General features: G+C 31.7%; 3 protein-coding genes across 4 annotated transcripts; all 3 read right to left on the reverse strand.

The window, feature by feature from the left end:
- Nucleotides 1-4,494: 4,494 nt before the first annotated feature.
- Nucleotides 4,495-9,529, reverse strand: LOC102606268 (aluminum-activated malate transporter 12-like). Its single transcript, XM_006362455.2, has 6 exons — nucleotides 9,173-9,529; nucleotides 8,809-8,949; nucleotides 7,847-8,119; nucleotides 6,766-6,893; nucleotides 6,309-6,452; nucleotides 4,495-5,271 (listed from the first exon to the last, which is right to left on the reverse strand). Exons 1-6 carry the CDS (start codon nucleotides 9,471-9,473, stop codon nucleotides 4,642-4,644), a joined length of 1,617 nt encoding a protein of 538 aa, XP_006362517.2. The 5' UTR covers nucleotides 9,474-9,529; the 3' UTR covers nucleotides 4,495-4,641.
- A 3,204-nt stretch (nucleotides 9,530-12,733) lies between these two features.
- On the reverse strand, nucleotides 12,734-17,282 carry LOC102600104 (MND1-interacting protein 1-like). The gene is made up of 3 exons (XM_006362438.2): nucleotides 17,190-17,282; nucleotides 15,373-17,075; nucleotides 12,734-13,526 (listed from the first exon to the last, which is right to left on the reverse strand). The coding sequence occupies exons 2-3, from the start codon at nucleotides 17,035-17,037 to the stop codon at nucleotides 13,020-13,022; spliced, it is 2,172 nt and encodes a 723-aa protein (XP_006362500.1). The 5' UTR covers nucleotides 17,038-17,075; nucleotides 17,190-17,282; the 3' UTR covers nucleotides 12,734-13,019.
- Nucleotides 17,283-22,223: 4,941 nt separating this feature from the next.
- On the reverse strand, nucleotides 22,224-25,676 carry LOC102600439 (plant intracellular Ras-group-related LRR protein 5-like). Of its 2 annotated transcripts, none has more exons than XM_006362440.2 (3): nucleotides 25,101-25,676; nucleotides 23,039-23,955; nucleotides 22,224-22,654 (listed from the first exon to the last, which is right to left on the reverse strand). In XM_006362440.2, the coding sequence occupies exons 1-3, from the start codon at nucleotides 25,582-25,584 to the stop codon at nucleotides 22,526-22,528; spliced, it is 1,530 nt and encodes a 509-aa protein (XP_006362502.1). In that variant the 5' UTR covers nucleotides 25,585-25,676; the 3' UTR covers nucleotides 22,224-22,525. The 2 variants fall into 2 exon arrangements, with proteins under 2 accessions (XP_006362502.1, XP_006362501.1); XM_006362439.2 differs by having other exon boundaries at nucleotides 25,095-25,676.
- Between the last annotated feature and the right edge of the window lie 1,318 nt (nucleotides 25,677-26,994).

The raw sequence follows: 26,994 nt of genomic DNA on the forward strand, positions 1-26,994 counted from the left end.
ATGAATTATTAAAAAATTATATTAATTACGAACTATTTAAGGCAAAAAAGCACATGATCTTTTTGTATATCCAAATGATTGAGGCAATGAGGAGTTAGTTTTAATTTGCAGACAATTAAATGCAGAAAATATTTAAGAAAACTAGTAGTTGAGAATTTGAGTAGGTAAAATTTAGGTCCTACTAATATTAATATGTTGGACTTATAGATGGAAGTTGGAACAAGTTCTTCTTAAATGTACTTTTAAGTTTTAACGGGTCGCTTTATTAGTGAAATAAGAGATAATAATTTTGAAAAAAAAATGAGATACTTTTTTTTGTTGTTGATAACTATTATTGTGTGAATTAACTTGTGTGCATCTTAATAAATTTCACCAGCAATAAGCATATGGGTAACTCTGTCTACTCATATTTGAATACATGAAAAGAAATCATCTTTAGGGGGTTGAGAATCGTGAGCTCAACTCGATGTTGTAACTAACTCTAGTAAGCTCGGTACAATACTAAACAAGCTTGTCTATACTCAATTCAAATTTGATTCAATTCCACTTGATATTATAATAAGCTTGATTAAGCTAGGCTCGGAAGTGATTTGCTCGGTTCAATAGAACCCAGACCTAATCATAAGGTTCGACATAAACATGATTTGTCGTTTGCTGGAGAAAATGGCGAATATAACCTTTTATAATTTAGATAGAAGAAAGTGACCTTACAAATATCTCTTGTAATTTATCTTCAGAACTCTTACGTGTAAAGTCTCAAAAACTTTAACAATCAATCTTTCTCTCATTTTATACTCCTTGGGATGAAGTATTTTAATTTTATTTTTTAAAAAAAGAACATGGTACAATAATATTCTTTTTTTCTTTAAAATATACCTTTCCTTTTTTAAAAGAAAAAAAAATCAAGTTGAAGTTTTTGGCAAGTCTAGTTGCTTGGGAAGAAAAAAAAAAGGAAATCAATTTTAAAAAGGTGACTAAAAGAGAGAATATTTGTTTGATTAGAGTTGACAATTTGAGCATATGTTCTCACAAGGTCAACTATCTAATATATATATATTTGTTGCAACATGCGAGATCAGAAATTTTATCAAGAATATCCAAAATTTAATATACATATATGAAAATAATATTTTACTGACATATTTCATACAATTTTTTATATAAATTTTGACAAAGAGTGTCGATGGACCACTCTAGACTATATGTGGCTATGCCATTCAAAAGTAGGGGAAACAAATTAATAAAAAAAACTATGATCATAAGATCAAGTGTCATTTTTTTTTAATATTAGTAAAAACATTTCGATGAAGTAGTGTCCCGTGATATTGCTTGGGGCAAGGTATATCCACTGTTGGTTGAAATATATAGTAAGGTTCCTTCCATTCTTAATCGGAGGTCTCAGATTCAAGAGTCTTGGACTAGAATAAAATTATTTTCGATAAGAAACAAATTATCTCTCCCTTCCCAAATGAAACTTTTCGGCGAAAATTTGATCAATTATTCAAATTTCAAAGTGAATATCGAACATCGGACGAAAAAATAAAAAATGCTTGAAGCTTGCACGGTTCGAACTGATGACGTACATTATATCAAAGTGACACTTGATTGCTGAGTTATATTTCTTCTCCACCCAATCAAGAAATATAATTGATTGATCTAATGTTAAGAGGTTGAGAAACTCAACGCTACTATTTTGACCAACTTGGAACCATATTTTCACACAATTATGAATATAAAAATAATGGTCAAAATTAGATTCAACTGTCAATTGCACCTATCGAAAATACGATTGACTATTGATTCCGAAGGAATTGCAGTTACATATTTTTTTTTTTTCATTTAAGTATTCTTATACATTTTCACATTTCATTAACACTATATTAAAAATGATTTTTAACAACGATTAATTAATGACAATAGTTTAATTGCTTTAAATATTTTTTATGGACAATTATAACTCTTTGTAAATGTCCCTAAATCTTTTAGCTACATTAAGTCCAATGACAATTAACTAATAAGGCTTTAGCACTCTTTGTCCGTGTGTATATTTATTGTTACTAAAAGTTATTTTGTTTATAGTGTATAACTCTGAAAAATGGACAATTAATGAATTCCTTGATGATTAATATGTAGAACTTTTAAATATGGGAAGAAAAGTTTTACTGAACAACAACAACGACATACGCAGTATAATTTTATAAATGGATCTGAAAAAGATGGGTATATTGTATACACATACGTTACTCCTATTTTTTATGAGAATAAAAAGATTGTTTCTGATAGATTCTTGATTATAATAAAAGTTTCACACTAATCTTTATGAAAATTCTTTTGTACAAGTATGTAATTGTGTTGTACAATAATTATACAAGGTCTCAATCTATTGCCTTATCTGTTGACCTAACAAAAAATCCAAGAGTCGTAGCCCACATACTTTCAACACATAATTAAATGCAAAATTTTGACTTAGAAGTATACACTATATGCTATCAATCATAAAATAATTTTTCAATTTTTGACCAAAAAAATAAAATGAATAGAACCAAAAATGAACAATCATACATTTGATCCATCACTGTCGTCACATTGTTTTTGACAATGAAATTACCAAGTCTATATTGCCACATGCCCTCTTCTATAAGTTAGATGAATTAACTTTTGTTGTCCCCAAGAGGATGCTTAAATGATTGATCCCAAGTTTAAAGCATCTTTTTTTTTCCATTCAGACTTTGAATTGGAGTTTCGATTAATTTAGATTTTTTATAATCAAACCTTAAATACGAAATATTTAATTAAGAATGAAAGCATCTTATCTCCATTCCACTACAACTTAACCCTTAGTGGTTCCAAGTTCAAATATCTAAAGACTACGTAAATACAAATATATGCTATAAATATTGTGGGACTAAACATAATGTTTCCCCAATTCATTACGGAGGTCCTCATAAAGCTTTTTCAGAAGAAAAAATTGGATGCTCCAAGACGCCAGATCCATGGGATAATACACATGAAAAATTAAGAAAGTTGCGTAATTCCTAAAAGTTGGCTTGTAATGTGAAAATATTCTGTAAAAAATGGTGGGACTATACGTAAAGCTTCCCTAATTCATTATGGAGGTCCACATAAAGCTTTTTCAGAAGAAGGAAAAAAGTTGGGTGCTCCAAGGCGCCAGATCCATGGGCTAATACACACGAAAAACTAAGAAAGTCACGTAATTCCATAAAGTTGGCTCGTAAATGCGAAAATATGCCCTAAAAATTGTGGGACTATACGTAAAGCTTCCCCAACTCATTACGGAGGTCCTCATGAAGTTTTTTCAGAAAATATTTTTGAGGTGCTCCAATGTATTAGATCTATGGGCTAATACACAAGAAAATCAAGAAAGTCGCATAATTCGTAAGAGTTGACTCGTAAATGCGAAAATATATCTTAAAATGGTGGGACTATCTGTAATGTTTCCCAAACTCATCATGGAGGTCCTCATGAAGTTTTTCCAAAAAAAAAATTTGGGTGCTCTAAGGCGCCAGATTCATTGGTTAATGCACACGAAAAATCAAGAAAGTCGCGTAATTTCTAAAAGTTGACTTGTAAATGCGAAAATATGCCTTAAAAATGGTGGGACTATAAGTAATGTTTTCCCAACTCATTACGGAGGTCCTCATAAAGTTATTTTAGAAAAAACTTTTGGTTGCTCCAAGGCACCAGTTCCATGGCACGAAAACAAAGAAAGTCATGGTATTCCTAAATGTTAGCTCGTAAATGCGAAAATATGTTTTAAAATTGGTGGGACTATACGTAATGCTTCCCCAACTCATTACAAAGTTCCTCATAAAGTTTTTTCTGATTTTTTTTTTGGGTGCTTTAAGGCGTCAGATCAATGGGATAATACATACGAAAAACCAAGAAAGTCGCTTTATTCCTAAAGGTTTGCTCGTAAATGCGAAAATATGTCTTAAAATGGTGGAACTATATGTAATGCTTCCCCAATTCATTACGGAGGTCCTCATTAAAAAAATTCATATCGATTTCTACTAGATCAAACCTTGCTTTGATTTCCATATGAAACATTCATATTGATTTCTACAAGATCAAGGCTTGACATAATTTCCACTAGCAAATGGCAATATTTTGAAAATTTAAGACTTGTTATAGCAGTCTTACACAATGTTGGCCACAATGACTTCCTTTCATAATTCTTTTTGGAATTTCCATGAGTACTACTATACCCCTTAATTTGGATTTCCACTCAAGCAAAGATTCGATAAGGAAATCCTTACGAGAGCTAAGTGCACGGAACTGTCTCTAGAGACAACAATCACTAGAATTAATTTGTTAGTGTTATTTTTGGCAAATGAAAATACTTCTAAAGTATTTGTTTTTCACTATAAGTTGGAGTTTCATTTAAACATAACTTAATAACTATTGAAGATAGATGAAAACATATTATTTAACTCAAAAGGTCATTCAAGCCGAAAAGTGATATATCGCGGTCATTCTTTAATGACGTGACATCGAAAAATACCATTTCAACCCAAATAAGAAAAATAAGTCATCAATCATACAAGTATATATCTTAATAATTAGTACATTTCACTAATCAATAGATCAACCATGAAAATTATATTTTTTAATGGCAATTAATTAATCTCCTGAATCCTGAGTTGGCAATTGACTTGGTAAAGGCTTTGAATTTTTTTTATCAATTTCCACAACAACATGATGTTCATCATCATCATTATACTCTTTGAAATGTGCAATTCTTCCCAATTCTTCAACTTCTTCAATAACAAGATCAAGTCTTGCCACAATTTCCACTAACAAAGAAGCAAAAGCAGCAAATGGCAATGCCTCTGAAAATTCAAGACTTGTTATAGCAATCTTACTCAATGTTGGCCTCAATTTTAAATTTTCATGAGTAGTACTACTACCACCTCTTAATTTGGATTTCCAATCAAGCAACGCGGACGTGTCTGTCTTCACACTTGATAAGGAAACCCTACGAGAGTTTAGTGCACCAGACTGTCCTTTAGAAACGACAGTTGCTAGGGTTAGCTTGTTTGTGTTGTTTTTTGAACCAATGAAGAGTTTTGGTTGGGATTTTATTGCTTTGTTGAGGTCATGTAAAGCTTCATGAAGATGATCAGATAGAATTTCTGGTGAACAATGTCTACGATATCTTATGCTATCTCCTAATTCCTTTAGAGCTTTTGCTACTTCTCCTGAGAGTCTTATGCATGGATCTTTGAACATTGCTCGAACCGATCGAGGAGTCTGAATAAAAAAATATTTACATAATCAGATCACTTATGACATAATTATACGTAAATCAAAACGATATAAAAGTAATAACTAACATACTATAGTTAAAAATTTTTGGACATGAGTCAATATATGAAACTTAAATAATGATCATCACCAAACTTCATGTATTCATTTTATATAACAAGTTTTCGTAAGTAACATTCCACATTAATTGTTTCCTTCCTATCAACCCCCTGATCTCGACCACCCTATCCTGACCCTCACTCAGATAGTGTTTACCTAGATTATATACAAATGGTCTTGATATAATATTTAATTTACTGTTTACTTATCAAATACGAGAAAATAAGTAAGAAATATTTTCTTCATACCAAACTCGCCCACCCCCACCTCAACCCATAGTTTGTCTAGATTATACATAGATCGATGTTCTTGAAATAATTTTTTGCTTATGTTATAATGATCCTACACAGATTCTCAATCAATATACATTGAATGATGGTTCATTCCCTGGAAAATTAGGGTAAGCCAAAGGTTTCGTTCAACACCAGAAAATAAGTAAGAAAATCACGTATTTTCAAGTAAACATTTTCTTTCGTACCAAACGCATCCTAGGTCCTAGACTCTCCTCTTCCCCCTCGCGCAAAAAAATAGATTAATAAAATAATGGCATATATAATACATAAACGTGCCCTTTAACTTGACTTCAACTGACATTCTATGCCTCTAACTTTGGGTGTGCACAAGTAGACACTTAAATTTATACAAAATTGAACAAATAGACACAATCATTTATGTGGTATCCTGCATGTCAATTTTGTGTTTTACATGGCATCCTACGTGTATTATGCCATGTAGGACGCGTGTGTCTACTTGTTCAATTTTATACAAGTTTAAGTGTCTATTTGTGTGCACCCAAAGTTGGAGGGTACAGATGTCAGTTGAAGCCAAGTTAAAGACATGTTTATGTATTATGCCTACAATAATAGAAAGATAAACATATAATAGAATCAATCAACTAAAGAAAAGAATTAAGTCATATGTACCTGAATTTCAGTTTGAAGACAACCATGAAGAGCAACAATTGTATATCCAAAATGGCGTAGAACATTTCCCAATTTAACATATTGTTGCCATGGAAACCTATAACAATGTCTTGAATGTCTTGGCTCCCAACTTGCATATAATGCCTGCTCCAATCATATTTCAATTGTTTAATTTTGGTCATATACTGACAGTGGCGTATGCAGAATTTTACAATAATTTATATTCGTCTATAATCACTGACAAAATAAGAAATATATATAATAAACAATTTATAATGACTATGCAAAATTGTTTACTTTTGGTCATATACTGACAGTGGGTTCAGGACATGAAGTTTATAGGTTTTGAATTTTAGCTCTTTTGAGTTATTAGGTTATGCATATTATAAAGGAATGTTTAAGGACAAATATAAAACATTATAGTATTTAATTATGATGAGGAAATTCAAGAACTTACCAAGGTCTCATCAAATGATTTTGAATCCAATACAGTTTTGTAACCATTGTAAATAGGATCCTCCAAATCTGAAGAATTTTCTTTGGTTTTTTGTTGTTCCTCATCACTGAAATACTCATTAACACAAGCTGCATATATAGTTTATATATAAGTTTAAAGTATAATTCATCAGTATATAATAGTATAATTGAATTATGTAGCATCAAATAAAACTATACATATATAATAAAAAATTATGACAACGCAACCGTTACCCTTTGGGTGTGCACAGGGTAAAAATCCCCGCTCCTATGTAATAGCTCGCAAACTACATAGAAGAGGTAACCCGCACTAGGCAATCCTAATGCGACGAGCTCGACCCAGAAGACAAACCTCTTGCTTTCGCTGATAAGGGATTTCGAACTTGAGATCTCCAACATGGAAGTCTCAAGCCCAAACCACTGGGCCACACCGAAGGGTACTATAATTAGTCATGATCAAATAATTAAGACATAGTTTATGTGACTTATAGTATAGCTATGCTAGTGTAGAATATGAGATGAATTTTAAAAGAACATTTTTGTATAATCAGATCACCTAAAGGATAGTGCATAGAAGATAGAATGTTCTTAGTAAGTAGAATTAGCAAAATTCGAAAAATAAAACAATAGATCATTAATAATCACTTCTGATATATCTCTTGGCTATGGGTAAATAATTATGATTTTGATCGATCCTTATGATGTTTGACTAAATACATTTAACCTTAAATTAGTTAGAATGTACACTTTTATGAGTGTGTTATATTAAGCTTATATTATATATTAATTACTCGATATTTCATTGTAATATTGTTCTAAATATAACCCAAGTATTATAACATAATTCCAATATAAAAGTACACTAAAAACATACATTTGTAATTAATTAAATATGTTTTAATGAGATAACACAAGAACCGAAATAAAAATTTATCAATAACTGAAAAACCAAAAGAGCTAATATCCCATCATTAAATTGTCTCTTCCATGCAATCAAAAAATAAAGAAATAGTTAATATATTTAAGATAATTACGTATTTACAAAATACCGTCTTAATTACCTTCAATGGACTTTGCTAAGCCTTCAAATTTAGCAGCAGTGAAATTATGAAGGTCTTCACCTGACCAATTTGGAAATATCAATAGGCTCATGAGGAGACAAACACCACAACCAATAGCTATTGTATAAAAACGCTCGTGCGCGATTTTTAATACGTTATCAACACGATAGCTTGATACAGTAATCAAATTAAAAGTCAAGAGGAATATCACCACGCCATAATCATAGTTTTTCTTTATGTAAGGAATAAATCTCATGTACGTCGCTGTAGCACCTGTCAAATAGAAAATCAAATAAATAAATAAATAAAATACAGCAAATATGTCGAAAAGATAATTACCTAAATACTAAACTAATTGTCCAATAGCTTTTATATGAGATTATCACACAATTACATTTAAATTCATGTCACCAACAATTATTTTCTTTTAAAAAATTACAGTATTTGAACTATATGAAAAAGAATTTGATCCAACACGTGTGGAGACATGTTAAAAACGTACAATTAAGTAAATAAAAATATGTCATGTCTAAAATATGAAATGATCATACTATTTCCGTCCACTTTTAATTGTCATAGTTTTCTTTTTTTAGAGTCAAACGATAATAACTTTGACTAACATTTTACGATTTATTTTTTCATCATATTGATATGTAAAAAATTGGAATTTATAGTACTTTTCGTATAGTTTTTTGAATAACTAAATTTTTTGTTTAAAGTAATCGAATTAATGTAATCGAATTTTACTTTAAAAATTAGTCAAATTGATTTTCGAAAACGCAACATGACACTTAAAAGTAGACAGATGGAATATAATTCAACAAAACGAATCAATTTTTCCTTCTTCTTTTTTTATGTGTTGTTAATTCTAATAACTGATGAAATCTTGGAAATAACATTTTTTTTTTAATTTCTGAAAAAAAAATTCTTCTATTGCATCAACTAATAAAATAAAATCTTACCAATAAAAAAAAGTGCAGCTCCAATAAATATAGCTCTAAATACGTGGCCAGTTTTTGTGGCAACATATTCAATCAAAAATGCCAATGATCCTGCTAATAGTGTTCCCAATCCTCTATTTAGCCCTTTGCACAATGTTGCCCCTATTATTAAAACAAAAAATATACGAATTTAACTTTTATATACTGATAGTATAAAAATATATATACTTGTATAATCAAGTTACGTGTAACGTGATTACAAGTAAATTTATTCAAAAGACTTACATATCTAGACGTTTAGGAATATTTACGAGTTGATAAAAAATTAGTGATAACACGTTAAACTATACTGATAGTATAAAAAAAAAAAAACATTGTTATTTACCTGCGGTGAATTCGAGAACAACAACCACAGTCATGACAGCCCAAATAGCATTACTTCCAAATCCTTTGAACAATGGATCCATCAAATACAACAATGAAACCAATGTTAATGAAATTCCAACTTTTAGTGAGTGAATTACCCTTCTTGGATCTTCTTTACCAACTCTCCAAATTGTTCTACATGTTAATTTTGGAATTTTTTTCATTTTTTCACCAATAACATTCATGTGTAATTTCTTCATAATTGGTACCCAATTATTAGTAGTATTTTCTCCATTATTCACCTCCATTTCCACTACCATATTGGGTATTTTTGTACCTTTTTTTTTTGAGTTATAAAATGGTTAGGCCATGCAAAAATATGTATAAATGAGAGGTTATTGTTTCTTGAAAATTACTGGGATTTATAGAGGAGGGATTTCATTGCTTTAAATTTATTACATTTAAAAAAAGAGAGGTGTGATGTTTGGTATGTTCACATGTTTCCTAATAAAGTTAGTTTGAGATATTAAATATGTTCACTAGCTTTTTAATATATGGACAAAATAAAGTCAAAATAGAGAAGAAAGTAAAATTAACTTATGTGGAAAAATATTTAGGTGAAAGGAAGTGATTATCTTACCTTCACACACGATGTAAGAATAAGATCTACGTATATTATATGTTGGATATTGCAGTTGTCGTGATTTGTACAATAATCTACTAGGTTAGTTAGATCTACTAAGATTCTCTTTTAAACATGCTCTCATTTCGAGTCAAGATGAATTTCCAACGAGCAAATTTACATAGATTTTTTACAATTTTTTTTTATATAATTAAGACATTTTACTTGTTTAACACTTATGGTTTTTGTAGAATGTTCACGAATGGAATTATAATGATTTACCAGACATGTATAATACTTTATAAGAGGAATTTTTTTTTAAATAGACACCAAAGAATACATAATAAAGACTAATTTCAACGTTATTAGACAGAAATTTTATACTACTTGATTTCACAAAATAATTAAAATTACATACACTAAAAATGTTTTACAAAATTCATCTATGGGAGGACATCAATGCTCATAAGTGTGAAAGAGCCACCTCTAGCCATAATATGTTCTCTATAATTTAACCGATTATAACGTATTATTACTCGGTCTATTATTGTCAATAACATTTATGATATCTAGTTATATAAATATAAAAATTATTTATATTAATTATTAGTACACAAAACATAAACTCTTCTCTGAATTATTGTGTATACCCTTTCAAATTATTCCAGTTAGATATCACGGGTTATAAGCTGTGAAGGGTGAAAAAGTAGTTGATTTTAACTAATTAGCTACTAATGGAAAAAATAGTTAGGGAAATTTTTACTTTTTCTTAAAAGGGTGGGATGAATAAGATTTGAGATCAAGTTCGAGTTCTGAATATATATAAAAAAAAAAAATCTTGACGGGGAGCATTTTTTTTCTTCATTTTAATAGGTTTTAAATGACTTAAATCTTAATTAGTCAGACCTCCAATATAAATATCCCAAGCTAAATGAATAAAAAAGTGTTTGTTAAACTCACTCATAGTAAAGATTATTGTGTATGTTTCATTAGGGTTATAATAATCGTATGTACTTATAACAAAGATTGTGGTGGAATGAATATGATTATTTCTTTACTTCAATTTAAAGGATTCAAGTTCAAACTTTGAGTATGATATAATATTATTAGGAATCGCTTCCCTTTTTTATGAGTTTTACTCAATACGAATCCAAACAATCAAAACTTTAGTGCAAATATCGAACATCGAGTTGAGAAAAAAGGTATCATGTGTGATGTTGTTCTCAAAACAGCTGGGCTGTTATAATTTATAAACAGTTGACTTTTGATTCTTTCTCGTGCACCTCAACTTCCCCTCTCTTATAAACCATCCGTCCAAATTGTACCATGTGTCGATCACTCATTTGCGACACGTGTCATATTATAATCGAGACATGATACTCATCGATTTCAATTTATGTGATGTGCACTTTGAGTGATCGCGAATTAAAGAAAGAAAGAATAAAACTTTTGATATTTGTGACCTAAAACGAGTCACTAATATTTGTGTAGTTATATTGACCATTTCATTGGGGTGAAAAGAGAAAGTTAAAGTACTATCAATCTTTTCATACGGACTAAAACGAAAAGCGTATCAAATAAGTTAGAAAGAGTGAGTAATTAACATTCACGGACATTGATCCATAACAAGATTTAAATTCGTGACACGTACACCACACACTGTTTTTACTACTAAATCAAAGTTCGGGAAAGGAGGCATTAAGCTCTTACTACTAAACCAAAGCTCGGGGAAGGAAGCATTACGCTGTAGATAGTTGTACTTTCACCAATACTACTAGTCCCAAAATCATAATTTGATAGGTAAAAAACAGCAATCCTGGTTTTCCTTAAGATCAGAGGGTGTGTTCGGTATGAAAGAAAATATTTCGATTTTCTCATGTTTGATTAGTCAAATATTTTGAATAATATTTTCTTTCATAAAATAAGCTCATTTAAAATGAGAAAAATGATTTTCCTATTATGTCCTCCCTGTCCTTTATGACACCTCATCTTCACCCCACCCCCACCCCCACCACTGTACAACTCTACCTTCTATTGTGTTTGTCTAGATTATGTATAAAAAAAATTAAGTAGTATTTTGCTTACGTACCAAACACAAAAAAAAAGTAAAAAAATATTTATTTTCCTAAAAAAAATAAATCTAAGAAAACATTTTCACATCATATTGAACACACCCTAAGTTTTTTTTTTTTTTTTAAAAAAGGAACATTTTTATCACAAAACACCTAAAGGTTAAAAAAGAAACATTTCAAGATAAAAACTGCTACATTTGAAAGAGATTTTTTTTTGAAAAAAAATATTTTTCATCACACAAATAACACTCTAAAGGTTAAAAAGGAAACATTCCAAGATAAGAACTGCTAAGAGAATATTTTTGTTACCGAACATAATTAAATAACTAAGAAACTCACCTATTTTTCTAAAATAATATTTTCTAAGAAAACGTTTCCATCGTACAAATACCACCTTAAAGGTTAAAAAAAAGTAGCATTCGAAGATAAAAATGACTACATTTCAAAAATGTTATTTTTTGCTAGCATATTGGACTGAAGTAAACAAGTGAAAAACTCACTTATTTTTCTAAAAAAACATTTTTATGAATAACATCTTTCAAAATAAGAACGACTACATTTCAAAGAAAATACTTTTTGTTTGTGTACTGAACACAAGAAATAAGTAAAAACATTTTTCATCGAACCAAACACACCCTAAAGGTTAAAAAGGAAACATCTCAACCCTAAAGTTAAAAAGAGAAACATTTTTCAAAATAAGAATGGCCACATTTCAAAGACAATATTTTTAGCTTACGTACCAAACACAAGAAAATAAATAAAAAATTCACTTACTTTTCTAAAAAAAAACATTTTCTAAGAAAGCATTTTCATCGTATGAACACACCCTAACGGTTAAAAAAGAAAACATTTCAAGATAAGAACCTGCAACATATCAAAGAGAATATTTTTTTGCTTGCCCCATCTACGATGGGAAAAACATTTTCAGAAATGCCTGTATAAAAAGTACCCATTACAACACAATGAGCTGCTGCTTGCTTAGTATATGTTCTATGAGCATAAATTTGAAGATAGTATAGTCTTCTACGAGCATAAGTTTTAAGATAATGCAGGAAATAAAACATTGTTTTGTAGTCTAAACGACGGTTTACGAGCATGCTATGATAAAAGCTGGGATGAAGGTCTATGACCGTTGCTTACGAGAATGCCATGATAAAAGCTGGGATGAAGGCCTAGGATGTTGCACCAAAGACACGGATCCTCCGTTCAATTGGAGCCCTGCAGCATGGACATTTAGCAACTCTTCCCTTCTTTCCAAAGTTGTCGTTGCAGTTGGAACACAGAACTTGATGAGCACAAGGTAGGAAAACAACTGAAACTTCATGCTTCATGCACATGATACACTCCCTAGAGTCATCCTTCACAGGAGAATTCTCCTCGGAATTAGCTAACTCATGTAACATCCTTGCAATATCTCCATGGGGGTGCTGTTCCGCGTTAGAACCTGTTACTACATTAGCAGACTGATTCTGCAGCTCAGTAGATGCTCTAAGCCGAGAAAGATCCTGTTCAAGCCTTTGCAAGTCATCCTTGTGCCGCTGGAAGTCTATTTCTGCCTTCGAGCGCAATTCCTCAAGCTTCCTTTTGTTGTTAGCCTCGGCTGCTTCTTTGAAACGTCGTTCTTCGTCCACTAGTGCCGATGCTTGCTGCCTAGCCTTCTGCTCCTGCCTCCAATTGACCTGTCAAAAATTAGCAACATTATGTATCGACAAGTTCATCATGTGGTGTTCAGTTCAGCGCAGGAACTATTACAGTTCAAATTATGTAACCTCCAGGAAAGGATAGACTAGAGTAGGAAATAAAAAGATGCATCGATAACCCTAGGCGCATTGAATTACGCTTTGTGGGGATCTGCCAAAGAGACTTGCTATTGTTCACAAATACCTTCTTTTTTTTCCCAGTAAAACACATGTTGAACGAAATAATGCAACAGGATCAAGTAATCCTATAGCATAACACAACATGTAGGACACATTTTTCTACTAAAAAATGTGTTACAAATCTCATGTAAGGTTTCATAAAATCTTAAGAAAACAAATTAAAATTTTGTAATGATCATCCATTTTTTAGACAACTTATCAGGAAAGAAAAGAAAAGAAGAAAAGAACAAAAAATTAGCCAAGAATTCATGAAAAAGATGAACATGAATTGACGTACATTTCTTTTCAACCTTTTTCCCCTTTTCAGATAAGAGTGAACAACTATGCTTTCGAATGTTCTTGAACATGAATGAATGGACGAGGCTTTCGAAAAGAAAAAAAGATATCCACTATTCCAAAACAAAACTGAGTTCGACTGTTGTTTGCATTGAAAGAAACTGGAACATGTCTATTGGCTGATAGAAGGCACAAATGGTGCAAATTTAGGTACTTCTTTTAAGACGAGGCAAGATGATTTGCCTCATCATATCGAAAGAAAAGGTTTATGAAGTTTAAACTGCATTTTCGAACTACTCAAGTGAAACCTGAAAGGGTCACAATTTTGAGAAATACAGTTGCGTATCTCCCAGGCATGTCTTTGGGAAAGGAGGGCATGTCAACAACATACCCGGTGTGTCCCGCAAGTGGGGTCTGGGAGGGTGGTGACTGGTGTGTATGCAAGTGTCCTACCCCTACCTTGTGAAGGTAGAGAGACGTGTCCAAATCTTAAAAGTATAGGGGTGTATGCTGCATCTCCCCGCTTCTTACTTAGTCCAAAAATTTGCAGCTTCTGACATAAAACACCATATTTACAACCTCCAGTTTCAATGTGATAAATAGATATAGCTTACAATTTACAGTGGGAAAAAAGGAAGAAAAACATAGGGTTTCTGATGACCTGCAAAATTGGTTCATCAACTCATTGAACAGCTTTATTATAATTAAATGTCTAAATAGTTTACAATATTCTCCAACTAGTTGGAGTCTGCGAGGAATACAACAACATGACTGAACAGGAGATCACCAATTCCAGTGGTAATCTTGTCAAGCATACTTAGCTTCGGAGTTCGGATGACTCTCACTCAACTAGTTGAGTCGGTCAAAGATACAACACAAAGACTTCCCAGCGGGCCACTCATCCTAGTACTAACCTCATCCAAATATGCTTAAGTTTGGAATTATTGATGACATGAGCTGGAAGGATCCTATTCCTCACATAATTTAACATCTTTTTCTTTTTGTAAGAACACAATTAGTCGGACTTAGGGATGGCTATGGTTTGCAAAGGTCATATCGGGAGAGAAGCAACATATGATCAAAGATAAAACTTAGTACATGATACATCTTCCCTAAAAGATTTTGCTAGCGACTCTGAATAACTCATGATATGGAAAGAAAAAAAACAGGCAAATATCTGAGGCTAGAACGAAAATGCTTCCAATAATGACAAGCCTTTATGAAGCACCAAAGCTATGCCACGTAATATGAGGACACGAGAATCTTAAACCGGTTCTCAGACAGTGATGTATAATGTTGTTAGCATTTCCACAGCAACATTAACAATAACAAGTAAGCATCAAGGAGAAAAAGAGAAGAAAGATCACACCTCAGCATCCTTTATAGCTACCTCTGACTGAGCCAGCTGGTTTTGCAAGTCTGAAATTTTTTGTTTCTCTGCTGCAATTTCCTCCTGAAGCTTCTTTTTCTGTTTGTCCCAAACACCAAGCTTCTTCAAGCACTTTTTCTCCCTTTTTGCAGCTTCCGCGCATTTTTTCGCAGATTCTGAAGCGCTTAGCTTCGAGGCCTCCAGCTCCGCCTTCATTTCTGCGTTCTCCTCCTGAAGTGTTTTCACAAACATGTTTGACCGATCAACATTCGCGCTTGCTGTTCTTAAACTAGTCTCCATCTCTGATAATTTCTTCATGGTAGCATCTTCTATTGCCGGTTTACCTTTCTTCATTCTCTGGATATCCTCCTTCTCCATCCTCAACATTTTCAGCTCTGTCAAGTCATGGCTAAGCTTCCTAGCAGCCTGCATAGCTTTTTGGTGCGCCCAATCTTTCCTTTCCTTGACCTGTTTCTCAAGATCCTTTATCTGATCGAGCAAACTTAGAAGCATCTCATCTTTCTGGTCCAGATCTTCATTTCCCTTGCCCTGTTGCTGTGTATTTTCATCAAGATTCAAATCTTGAAATTTACCTACCACACAGTTAACAACATCTTGGCTTTTCGAAGTTTGTGAGCCACCCGACTGAGCAAGCCCACTTGATTGATCACCATCAGCCAGGGAACTAGAGGAAACCCGGGACTGGCGCTGCATATACTTAGGGTTTGACCTAAATCCAGCTGTAAATGCAGCTACATTCCTCTTTAGCAAGGTTTTCATCGACGGAGTAAGGTTAAACCTCTTAGGACAATCAATATCTTTCTGTGAACTAGAATCAGAGGTAATTGCAAAAGACTTATTTAACGGATATGCATTACCAGTGCTATTCCCAAAACCCCAGCCCCCATGAAACCTACACATCGCGGGCACAACCCCAATAGGACCAGTGGCAACACCCTCCACATTAGTACTACTACTACTACTACCACCACCCACCGACCCATTAATACGACCACTTCCATCAGGAATTTCCATCACACTCGCCCTACCCACATGAAGATCACTAACCAACAAGCACCACATTGCATCCACTTTACTTAAATGTGGTTTCATTTGTTGCAACAAGCAAATCATACCCGCTAACGAATACTCCTCTAACTGTCTTAAATCAACAAAAGGTTGATCTGATTCATCCCCACTCGAAGAACTCCCGCTATTTACATACCCATTATTCAAATACGACAACGAGTTATGTAAAATATTCGTCAGAACATCCATCCCACCATAACAATGACCATTTTTCAATATAGCTCTCATAGCAACTTCCTCATCATAACCCAAATCCATAAGCTTAGTAACAGCCTCACTATACAAAACCTCCAAATTTTGCAACAAGATATCTTCCAATTGATCCTCAGTACAGCAATTCAACCCACTCTCATCAATCCCCGAACCCGAACCCGAATCCCCATCCGACCCGACATTAATCGGGTTTGACTGTTGAGCTATTTCACTCTCAGGATTCAATTGACGAACCCCAGATTCAGAAATTCCAGAAAAATCTAAAGAATTACTTTTACTACTGATATGGGTATTAAAATCATGATCGATTCTAGCCGATCTTAATCTTCGATTGTTCCTTATATACTTCTCCTTAGAACTCATTTGGGAATTTCAATTTTCACTAAAACATTAAAATGAACCTGCAAAAAGGGGAAAACACAAAACCAAAAATTGAAAAAAAATTTCCAAAATTCATTCTTTGATCAAGAATTTATGAACATTTATATGATTTCAGATGAAGAAAATAGACTTACAGCTTTGTGATTATCGCCTTCTTCTCTCCAGACACACAGAGGATTGGGAAGTGAAGGTTTACGAATGACAACAGACAGAATTGGACATATATATGTGTGGAAACTTTTAGAGAGCTTCTATGGGCTTGTTATTGTTATATATGGGCTAGGCAACATAATCCAGTAAATTTTAGATTTAGCAAGCGTAAAAATCATATTTGTATATTATAGCTATAGTTTTGTATAATTGCGTTCTATATCAAATTTTATGTTTGTTATGAGCATCATATTTGTAGAAATCGCAGGCAGTCATTCGTTTGTATAAAAGCGCAACGATTATATATGTATATCGGTTAGATAATTGTATATATGTAATTACTATGTATATGTATCAATGATTGTGTTTGTATATCTGCATAAAATTTGAATGTGTATATAATTGAATCGAGATAAAACATTTGTATATCAAATCTCTCTCGCTTTATACAAATACAAATTATACAATGTATACTTTGTAGTTGTATGAAGCGAGAAAGAGAGAAAGACAAAAGAGAACTGGTAGGGGAAGATCTGTATTTGTATAATTATAAGTAGGGGTGTTCACGGTTTGGATAAAAACCGATCCAAACCGGAAAACCAAACCAAACCGATAAAATAAAACCGATTTTATTTGGGTTTGGTTTGGTTTGGTTTTAGATTTTTGAAAAACCGATATTATTTGGTTTGGTTATGGTTTTATTTGAAAAAAATCGAAGAAATAACCGAACTGAACCGATGAATTATATACATATATTTTATTAATATACATACTTAATATATTATTTTTATAAACAATTTTAAAGATCGTATACATATTTTCATTAAAAATTCTTTATAATTTACTTATTGAAAGCAAAAATGCCCAAGATGAAACATTTATCTTATTGATTTCATGTATATGAGTGTAGTGATTGAAAGTTCAGTAATTTAAGTCATTCTAACTATTTTTCGTTTTGAATGGATTGTTGTCACTTTTTATCACATTTTAAATGAATTATTTCTTTTATTTTTGTGTATGGTTAATATCCGAATAACCGAACCAAACCAAACCGAAACCGATAATCACCAAACCGATAAATGTATATTATATTTTGTTTGGTTTGGTTTTGATAATTTTAAAACCGATTAAGTTGGTTTGGTTTTGGTTTTGACCAATAACGATCCAAACCAACCCGTGAACACCCCTAATTATAAGTGTATAGGACAAAAATATATATATTTGTATTTGTATTTGTATAAACAATTTTCTCTCGCATTATACAAACACAAACACAATTTATACATTTGTGTTTGTATAAAAGTGAGAGAGGCGAGGGAGAGTGGTGAGCGAGATCAGGGAGAGTGGCAAGCGAGATTTATGGGGAGAGAGGCGAATGACAAGTGTTTGCTACAGATTATAATTAAATGAAACTGTGGTTATAACATTTAATTGGAATTAATAGTTTGCTATTTGATACATTTTTTCCCCAGATAATATTGATGGATTGGGTTCATGATATTTTACTGGATATGTTGTCGTAGGTTCAAGAAATTTCATCATTTGAGAAATTAATAGAATAATCATTCGTGTAAAAGAATGTAATATGTACATCAAGGTTTTTGTGAGTTATTTGGAGTTGTGATGGTAAATCTATTTATCATAAACAATTGGTGATCAATCGAAATTCATGAATACTTTGTTTTACAGTACATACAATATATTGATACGTTAGATTTAAGAAATTTCTCAATAAGCGTCTGCAGATATAATAGGTATTAAAGTTCTGACGGTTCGTTAGGACTCAGTGGAAAATTTATTCATTAAAAACTGTGGGTGATGAGCAGACATTTATGAATAGTCTATTCCATAGTGCGACATCATATATTGATGGATGGGGTGTTTAAGAAATTTCATCATTTGAGAAATTAACATAAGAGGTGTTTGCGTTAAAAGATTCAATATATTGATGGATCGGATTCAAGAAATTTTATAATTGAGAAATTAACACAAACAACCGTCTGCATAAAAGGATACAATACGTATTCAAAATTTATGAATAGTTTCTTCCACAATATATATATACATATATGGGTAGGGTTTACAAAATTTCACAATTTTGAGAAATTAGCATAAATAGCCGCCTACATAAAATGATATCATACATATTAAAGTTCTAATAATTCGTTGAGAGTTATGGAAAATCTATCCATCAGAAACTATTGATAATGAACCGAAATTTATGCATAGCTAATTCCACAGTACAATAGGATTTGCACTAAAATTTCAGTTATTCATCAGAACTTGCGATAACAAATTCATATGCTAGACCTCAAAGTGATTCGTCAAGATTTTTTTTTTATCTAAATACTAATGATTTATTATGAGTTGTGGCAAGACAAGTCTTGTTATGATCTGTCTGATATCAAATTCTAAACTTTTAGGGCACGTTTGAAAGGCCACAATGGAATTGGAAATTGGTGTAATTACTTTCTTTGTCCTGTTTGATAGACTAAGTAATTACTTGGTAAGAGGGGAATTGGATGTAATTGAAGGAGAGTAATTACACTCTTCAATTCCCAAGGGAGGGTAAGGAATTGAGTGTAATTACACCATGTAATTACATGAATTTTTTAATATTATATTTTTTTAATATATTTTTGTTTGGAATACCAAGACATTTCTTCCTTTTTTGTGGCATTTTCATTTCTAAGAACGGCACATTAACAAACCATGTACTTCTTCTTTCCAGTAAGATTTCTTTCTTGATTCATTTTACTTACATATTTTGATGTCTAGGTAGATTGTGTATGAATTTTATCTTTGTATTTTTTGGGTTAGTTTTTGAGATTAAAATAAATATGAGAATTAACTTTTTTTCTTTAATTTTTTATAATAATAATAATAAATTAGAAAATCGATTCTAACAATCAGCTATACATAGTAATATTATTTATTCAAAATCTGATCTATTTTAAAATGTAATTGTGTAATTACATTCGTCCAACCAAACAGGACAAAGGGAACACTGTGGCAACCAAACAGGTCAATGTAATTACTAGACTATGTAATTACTAGGCTGATAATTACTACCCTAGTAATTACACCAATTCCAATTACCAAATGGCTATATGAAAACTATTTCGCATAATATTTTCAAATAAAATCAAACTTAACGATAACACCATAAATAATTGTCTATTTCTGTAAATCTCATAGGTTTGATATTGAATTCTATTTTTATCACAAAACCTTTTTAATTGGGATCAAACTTAACGATAATACCATAAAAAATTATCTATTTATGTAAATCTCATAGGTTTGATATTGAATTCTAACTTTCATCTCACACCTTTTTCAACTGGGATCAAACTTAACACCAGTACCATACATAATAGTTTTATTTAAATTATGTGTTAATTGGGGGGGGGGGGGATGTACTATCTTGAAACAAAGGGAAAAAATCAATTTAACTTGGAGTGTGTAAAATATAAAAATATACATATTCAAGACAATTTGTACTTCACTATCCATTAAAATGTTTTTATCAAAATAATAATAATTGACGAACATTAATTTTTATTTATACACCTCAGTTAAGATTTATACCATTTGAATATTTGTATTAGAGTCTGAATATGTTATTTTGACATGTTTTGATGACTCGATCAATTATGTAAAAAGCGTATAACATATTTGTTAATGACATGTTAAAGTGGCGAACTAAATGAAAATTGTGACATATGAATCCAAAATAATAATATAAAAAATGAATTATGAAAAAAAAATGAAAATTTATTTTCTAAACCCCAACCACAGGTACCTACCTAGCCCCTCCTTCCCCCTTCTTTAACAAACCCACATATTTTTTGACTTTTCTGAATTAAGTTTAAAATAAAATGTACTTGTGTTATCTTTTTATGATTAGTCAAATATGTTTTTTTTCCACCATTAGTCAAATATGTTAACCTTATCTACTTTGATTAATTCTCAATCCTAATTAGTTAAAAAATTCTCAACCAAGAGATTAATGGTCAAACAAGCAATCTTTAAACAGTGAATATTTTTTATGAATTAATTCTAATAAATTGTTTTTGAATTCAGTATATCCATTTCATAAAAGGAATTAACAAGGCAAATAAGTATTATTAGGTTAAAAATTATAGTAAATTAAGACCAAGGGCAAATTGAAAAATTGAAATATCTTAACAATCTAATCACACTAGTCGAATATAGATGAAAGTTGGTCATAGGACTCTCGTTCAACAAATCAAAGGTACACTAAAAATTATGTACTGATGAGTCTCAAAAGCCCTTGTTAACAATATCGTTTGATACTTTGATATTCTAACTCATTTTATTTTAGGGTTAAAGAGGTCATATGAATTAATTTACCTATTCAAATATCACATATATCTACCTAATATGTCAGCATTATAATTTATTTCTATTTAAAGTGTGAAGTAAATGAATTTCTAAATGTGAAAGAAATCACACCAAATTAGTTCGTAAATATTATTTTTTTACTTTTCAATGACACATGGCAATAAGATATACGTAAGTGATTTCTTTTCTTTCGTATAAATCCTTTAAATTTGTCAAAAATAAGCGTTTTTTTTTTTATCTCCTATCAAATGTTTAACAAAGTATGTCTGTTTAACGAAAACTTTGAAAAAAAGGACTTAGTGGAACTTATAGTGAAGGTATAATTTTTGAACTTTTGTCAAAAAATTGCTCTATTTCTAGAGTCTAATAATAATAATAAAAAATATGCAAATTCTATTATATTGCCCTTTTGTTTTGTTTGTGTTTTAGCAAAATGTTTTGTGTTGCAGTTTTTAGGACTTGATAAGACTTTTATGGTGTTTAAAAAAGAGCACCCCATGCACAAAGCATAACGAGTTCACGCAAGGTCCAGGTGTGTTATAGTCAGACTTACCCTAGCGCAAGCATTAATGACTGATACCACAGTTCAAACCCGTGACCGATATGTCACACGGAGACAGTTGTATTTTATAATTAGAAATGAGAAACATATCTTCACTCAATTCAACTCTTATAAGAAACAGTAATACTGTCTTATAAATGCAGTATTCTAGCTAGCTATATCATTATAGTTTGGAGTAACTTTTCATATATATATATATATATATATATAATTGCTTTGATGGATTCTGAAGGTATCCGACACCTCTCACTAAGGTGAATCCAGGATCTAGAGTCAGTGGATTCAGAATGAGTGAGATCCTATAATATGTATATGTTTTCAAATGTTTTTTGCAGGATGTACAAATAGTTCGATCCGCGAGCATTAGGTTCGGTTCAACCCACAGTACATGCTCTAGATCCGCCTCTTCCTCTCGGTGTTAGGAAATAGGCAACTCAGAGAAAAGAAAGCTCTCCTTCTCTTTGGCCGCTGCAATTGAAGCTCGTTCTTAGCGACGAATTCAGCCATGTACTCTACAACAACCTGATGGCAAGAAAAAAGAAGAAAACGAAACTAGTTAGAAAATCTAGAGATAATGGTCAAACAATTGTTTTTTACGAGTTTCACACCTCAACTATCAGATGTTCCCTTTTTCCCTTTTCCTACTTGAACTATCACCATATATGTATTAAAACACACTTCAACGGCTCAGCCGTCTGTTTTTTTTCCTTTTCCTATGTAATAGTTGAGGTGTGCTTTAATACATAGATATTGATAGTTCATGTACGAAAAGGGAAGAGTTGATAGTGTAGGGTGTGAAACTCGGGAAAAGGCGATAGTTCAAGTATGTTTTTAACTATCAACTCTAAAAATTACCATAAAGTTTAAAGATTGATTGACAGGAAACACAGTAAGCATAAAAATCACCTGAGCCCCTAGCTTTATAATTTGCCTTGGTGGTACTTCTAGTGGAGTCTCATCAGCTCGAAAAGTTTTCAACTTTGACAAGAGCCTGAAGGAGTCGGGCAACGTTCTTATTTGACTGTTGCTAATATCAAGCTCTTCAAGATTCTCAAGGTTCCCGATTGATCTTGGTAAAGTTTTTAAGTCTGCAAAGTTGTTTGCAAGATTAAGCTTTTCCAAGCTGACAGCAAAACAGAATGTTTCGGGTATGTTCTCAACTTCGTTGAAGCTAACATCAAGTTCCCTGAGGTGAGAAAGATTCCCCATTGTCGTTGGTAATCCTTTAACTCTGTTGATGTGCAGTGTAAGAATCTCCAAGTGTTCGAGCATTCCCATTGCCTCGGGGAGAGCTTTAAGCTGATTAAAATCCAATCTCAGTTCTACAAGGGAAGAACAAAATCCTACTGTGTAAGGAAGTTCCTCGAGCTGATTTGTTTCCACGTTTAGTCTCTTCAAGGAGGTTAAGTTCCCAACGAAATCAGGCAAATGAGCGAACCTATTCGAACCCAAATCAAGATCAATCAGATTTACTAAGTTCCTGAAAGAAGCTGGCAGCGATTTCAACCTGTTCGCGTGAAGGTCGAGATCAGTCAAATTGATTAGCTCACCAAATGAATCAGGAAGGTTTATAATTTGGTTGGAGTGAAGATCGAGCTTCGTTAAGGCATTAAGGCTACCAATTGTAGTTGGAAGAGCCATAATTTGGTTATCGGCAACGTTTAGCTCAGTGACATTCACCAATTTCCCAAGTGACAACGGAAGCCATTCAATCTTGTCCATTAACTTGTTGTGAAGATCGACAACTCTTGCTCGAGTTTTGGCAGCATTTTCAATTAGGGCAGCTACTTTCATTAAACTGTACTTCTCTTTGTGCTTGATCCCTAAAGGCAATTACACAACAATTAAGACATAGTATAGTTGAATGCCATATCAGTAACGAGCCAAGACTTTTACTAAGAGGATTTAAAATAGAAAAGAGTAACACACGAAGAAGGCTACAGGATTAAACATATAGTATATACAACAACAACAACTATGTCTCGGTCCCAAACAACATATATAGTATTTATACATAAAAAAGAAATTGACCTATTTGCACATTATAATTTTCCGATGAAGGGATATCAATAGCTTTGCCACTGCCACACATACTGAACGAATGCTGGAAACCTAGTAGATTAGTTGACGTACATAGCAAGCTAGCGCCATCACTAAAAAGGAAAAAGAATAATGCTAACTACGATTTAAGTTCCAAGAGAGACACCCGAAAGAAAAACTCTAAATGATGTTTTCCATCAATCTAAACATTGACGGCCAACAACAACTACGCCCCAATCCCAAACAAAGGGTTATCAATAGCTCCGCCACTGCCACACATACTGACCTATAACTGGAAACCTAGTAGATTAGTCAACATACGTAGCAAGCTAGCGCCATCACTAAAAAGGAAAAAGAATCTTGCAAACTAGAGCTCAAGTTCCAAGAAAGACCAAAAGGAGAAATTATAAATGATGTTTTTCCATCAATCTAAGCTAGCGTTTTGCCATAGATTTTGAAGTTAGAAACTTGAACGATTTTTGAAGTTGTGTTTGGATACATTTTTTATTCTAAGATTTCCAATAAAATAATGCGATAATCAAACTATATACTACAACAACACATAGTAACAGAAGGACAAGAAACCAGATAAGCAATCCTAGGACTACTAGTACCTACTAACCTCTAGCCTAATCCATGCTCTCCACAACCTCCACAACTCACAAGCAAGCAAAAAGTTGAAATCTTGGATGCACACACAAAAAGAATAAACGGAAGTGAAAGCATAACAAAGCATTCTGAACATTAGCTACAACAAAATAATAAAATAATCGAAGTACAAGGAACAACAAATAGTAACATAAGCAATACTACAACTATTAGTATGGACAGATAGAAAGACAACACACTACCTCCACAACTCACAAGCAAGCAAAAAGTTGAAATCTTGGACACAAAAAAAGCAAAAAGGAGAAGCAAATACCCAAACCTGAAGAAGAAACAGTAATCAATTCACAACTTGTAACCAAACCCTTCATCAAATTCTCATCTTTTTTTCCAATTTCACCAATTGGGTCCTCAAAAGAATTGATTTTTCCCATTTGGGTATCTCCAGAAATCAACTCTGTAGCTTCCTGAATCAACACATCAAAATCTTGATAAGTCTTATCAAGTTCAATTAACTGAACAGCCTCTTTCCTCTGTTCTTTGCTTTGAAACAAAACCATAGCTTTTCTCACTTGTTGTAACACAGAGAAAAGCTCAGCTGGAACATTTTCTTCTATCTCCACTACTTTCTTGGAAATTTCATCAAGTTCTATTTTTTCTTCTGTTTCTACTGATTTTATTACAGAAATTGAAGCTTCAATTTCTAAAATGGATGGTCTTGGTGGGAGTGATTTGTAAATTCTTGTGATTTCTTCTATGAATTTTGTACATGCAGGTGATGGGGTTTTTGTGATTGGAGTTGCCATGGGAGCAAAGAAGAAATGATGGAGAAATTAATTGTTTGGATTATGTATTGATTATGTTTGTAATTATTATCTGCCAGTTCAAATGGTTGAGCATCTCGAGTCTTAATTGATAAGTTAAATTAAGTCAATAAAGAAAGTATGTATAAAGTTTGACAATTTACATAAAAAAAATTAAATTAAATTGATATTATTTTAATATAAATACTTTATTATATATTAGATGCATATTGAAATAAATAATAATTTGACTGCTAAATAAAATTAAGAAGTTATTGATGTATTGAATTTTCTATATTTAAATTAAGAATTAAAGATTAAACATTACACACCAATTAAAATTTGATAAATCTTTATTTTATACAATGACTATCAAATTAAATGACAGAGTCAAAAGAATAATAATCATAAGTATATAACAAAATTAAAATGTCACATCTAAAATTAAAAGTAGGTAAATTAGAGTATAAAAAGGTTAAAATAAAATAATAGTATAAAGAATCTTTAGTTAATATTTTAGATAAATTAAATCCTTACTATTCAAATAAAAAAAAACTATAAATATTTTAAGTTTGACTCATATGAATTCTTGACTAATCATATTTGATTATTTATTATATTATTTTGTATGAATAATTTATGTAAAGTTCAAATCAAAATCTCATAGAGGTCATGGATGAGCTCGTGATTATTTTTAAAAAAAAATTGTTTTCTATAGGCTGCAGTCTCGTATTTAGAGTAAAGTTATCATCATATAAATTATTGATCACGAATTCAAGTTATAAAATCGATCACTAATATTTATATTATGATAGATTGCATATGTCACACCTCTTAAAAGTGCAATCCTTCTTTAAATATTAGAGTATATGAATATGGAAATAAAATATTTTATGCATCAAATATATTTTCTTTAATAGTAAACAACATTCTTATTTTGAAAGATGTTTTGGGACAGGCATTATTTGATATTATTAAATTAAATTATTAATTTTGTTAATATTTAATATTAATATTTCCACGTGTGAATAATATTGGTTAATAATCTTTCCTGTGTTCTTATCCACTTTCATTGTGGTCAAACTTGTAAAAATTGTTTATTAAAATATCCACATGAGAAGAATGTTGTATTTTGCATTTGAATTTTCCTTGCTAGCTTATTTATTAGTATTTATTCTTATGATTTATGACATTAAAGGTCGTTTGGTTGGGAGTAGGGGTGTCAAAAATGAGTCTAACTATAGGTGATTCGCTTATCCGCCTAGAATTTTAAGGTTTAGGCTCAAGATAATTTGTTGGGTTCAATCTCAACTCATTCAAGCATTAATTCATTTTAAGAGAATTTTCAATTGAGCTCAATTTAATCTCCAATTTCAACCCGTTTTAAGACTTTTTATTTGCATTGATATAATG

Source organism: Solanum tuberosum, unplaced genomic scaffold (assembly GCF_000226075.1).
Source record: "Solanum tuberosum cultivar DM 1-3 516 R44 unplaced genomic scaffold, SolTub_3.0 scf00402, whole genome shotgun sequence".
NCBI classification, from domain to species: domain Eukaryota; kingdom Viridiplantae; phylum Streptophyta; class Magnoliopsida; order Solanales; family Solanaceae; genus Solanum; species Solanum tuberosum.

Bases quoted from the DNA above. Each gene is read 5' to 3' on its own strand.
- LOC102606268 (XM_006362455.2), bottom strand. From the start codon at position 9,473: ATGGTAGTGGAAATGGAGGTGAATAATGGAGAAAATACTACTAATAAT. The intron at 8,120-8,808 runs GTAAGATTTTAT...TCTATTTGACAG, and splicing joins AGCTGCACTTTTTTTTATTG to GTGCTACAGCGACGTACATG. The intron at 5,272-6,308 runs GTACATATGACT...TTTTTTATTCAG, and splicing joins GTCTTCAAACTGAAATTCAG to ACTCCTCGATCGGTTCGAGC.
- LOC102600104 (XM_006362438.2), bottom strand. From the start codon at position 17,037: ATGAGTTCTAAGGAGAAGTATATAAGGAACAATCGAAGATTAAGATCG. The intron at 13,527-15,372 runs GTGTGATCTTTC...AATTTTTGACAG, and splicing joins TAGCTATAAAGGATGCTGAG to GTCAATTGGAGGCAGGAGCA.
- LOC102600439 (XM_006362439.2), bottom strand. From the start codon at position 25,584: ATGGCAACTCCAATCACAAAAACCCCATCACCTGCATGTACAAAATTC. The intron at 23,956-25,094 runs GTATTTGCTTCT...AATTGCCTTTAG, and splicing joins TGTTTCTTCTTCAGGTTTGG to GGATCAAGCACAAAGAGAAG. The intron at 22,655-23,038 runs GTGATTTTTATG...TCTTGCCATCAG, and splicing joins TTATAAAGCTAGGGGCTCAG to GTTGTTGTAGAGTACATGGC.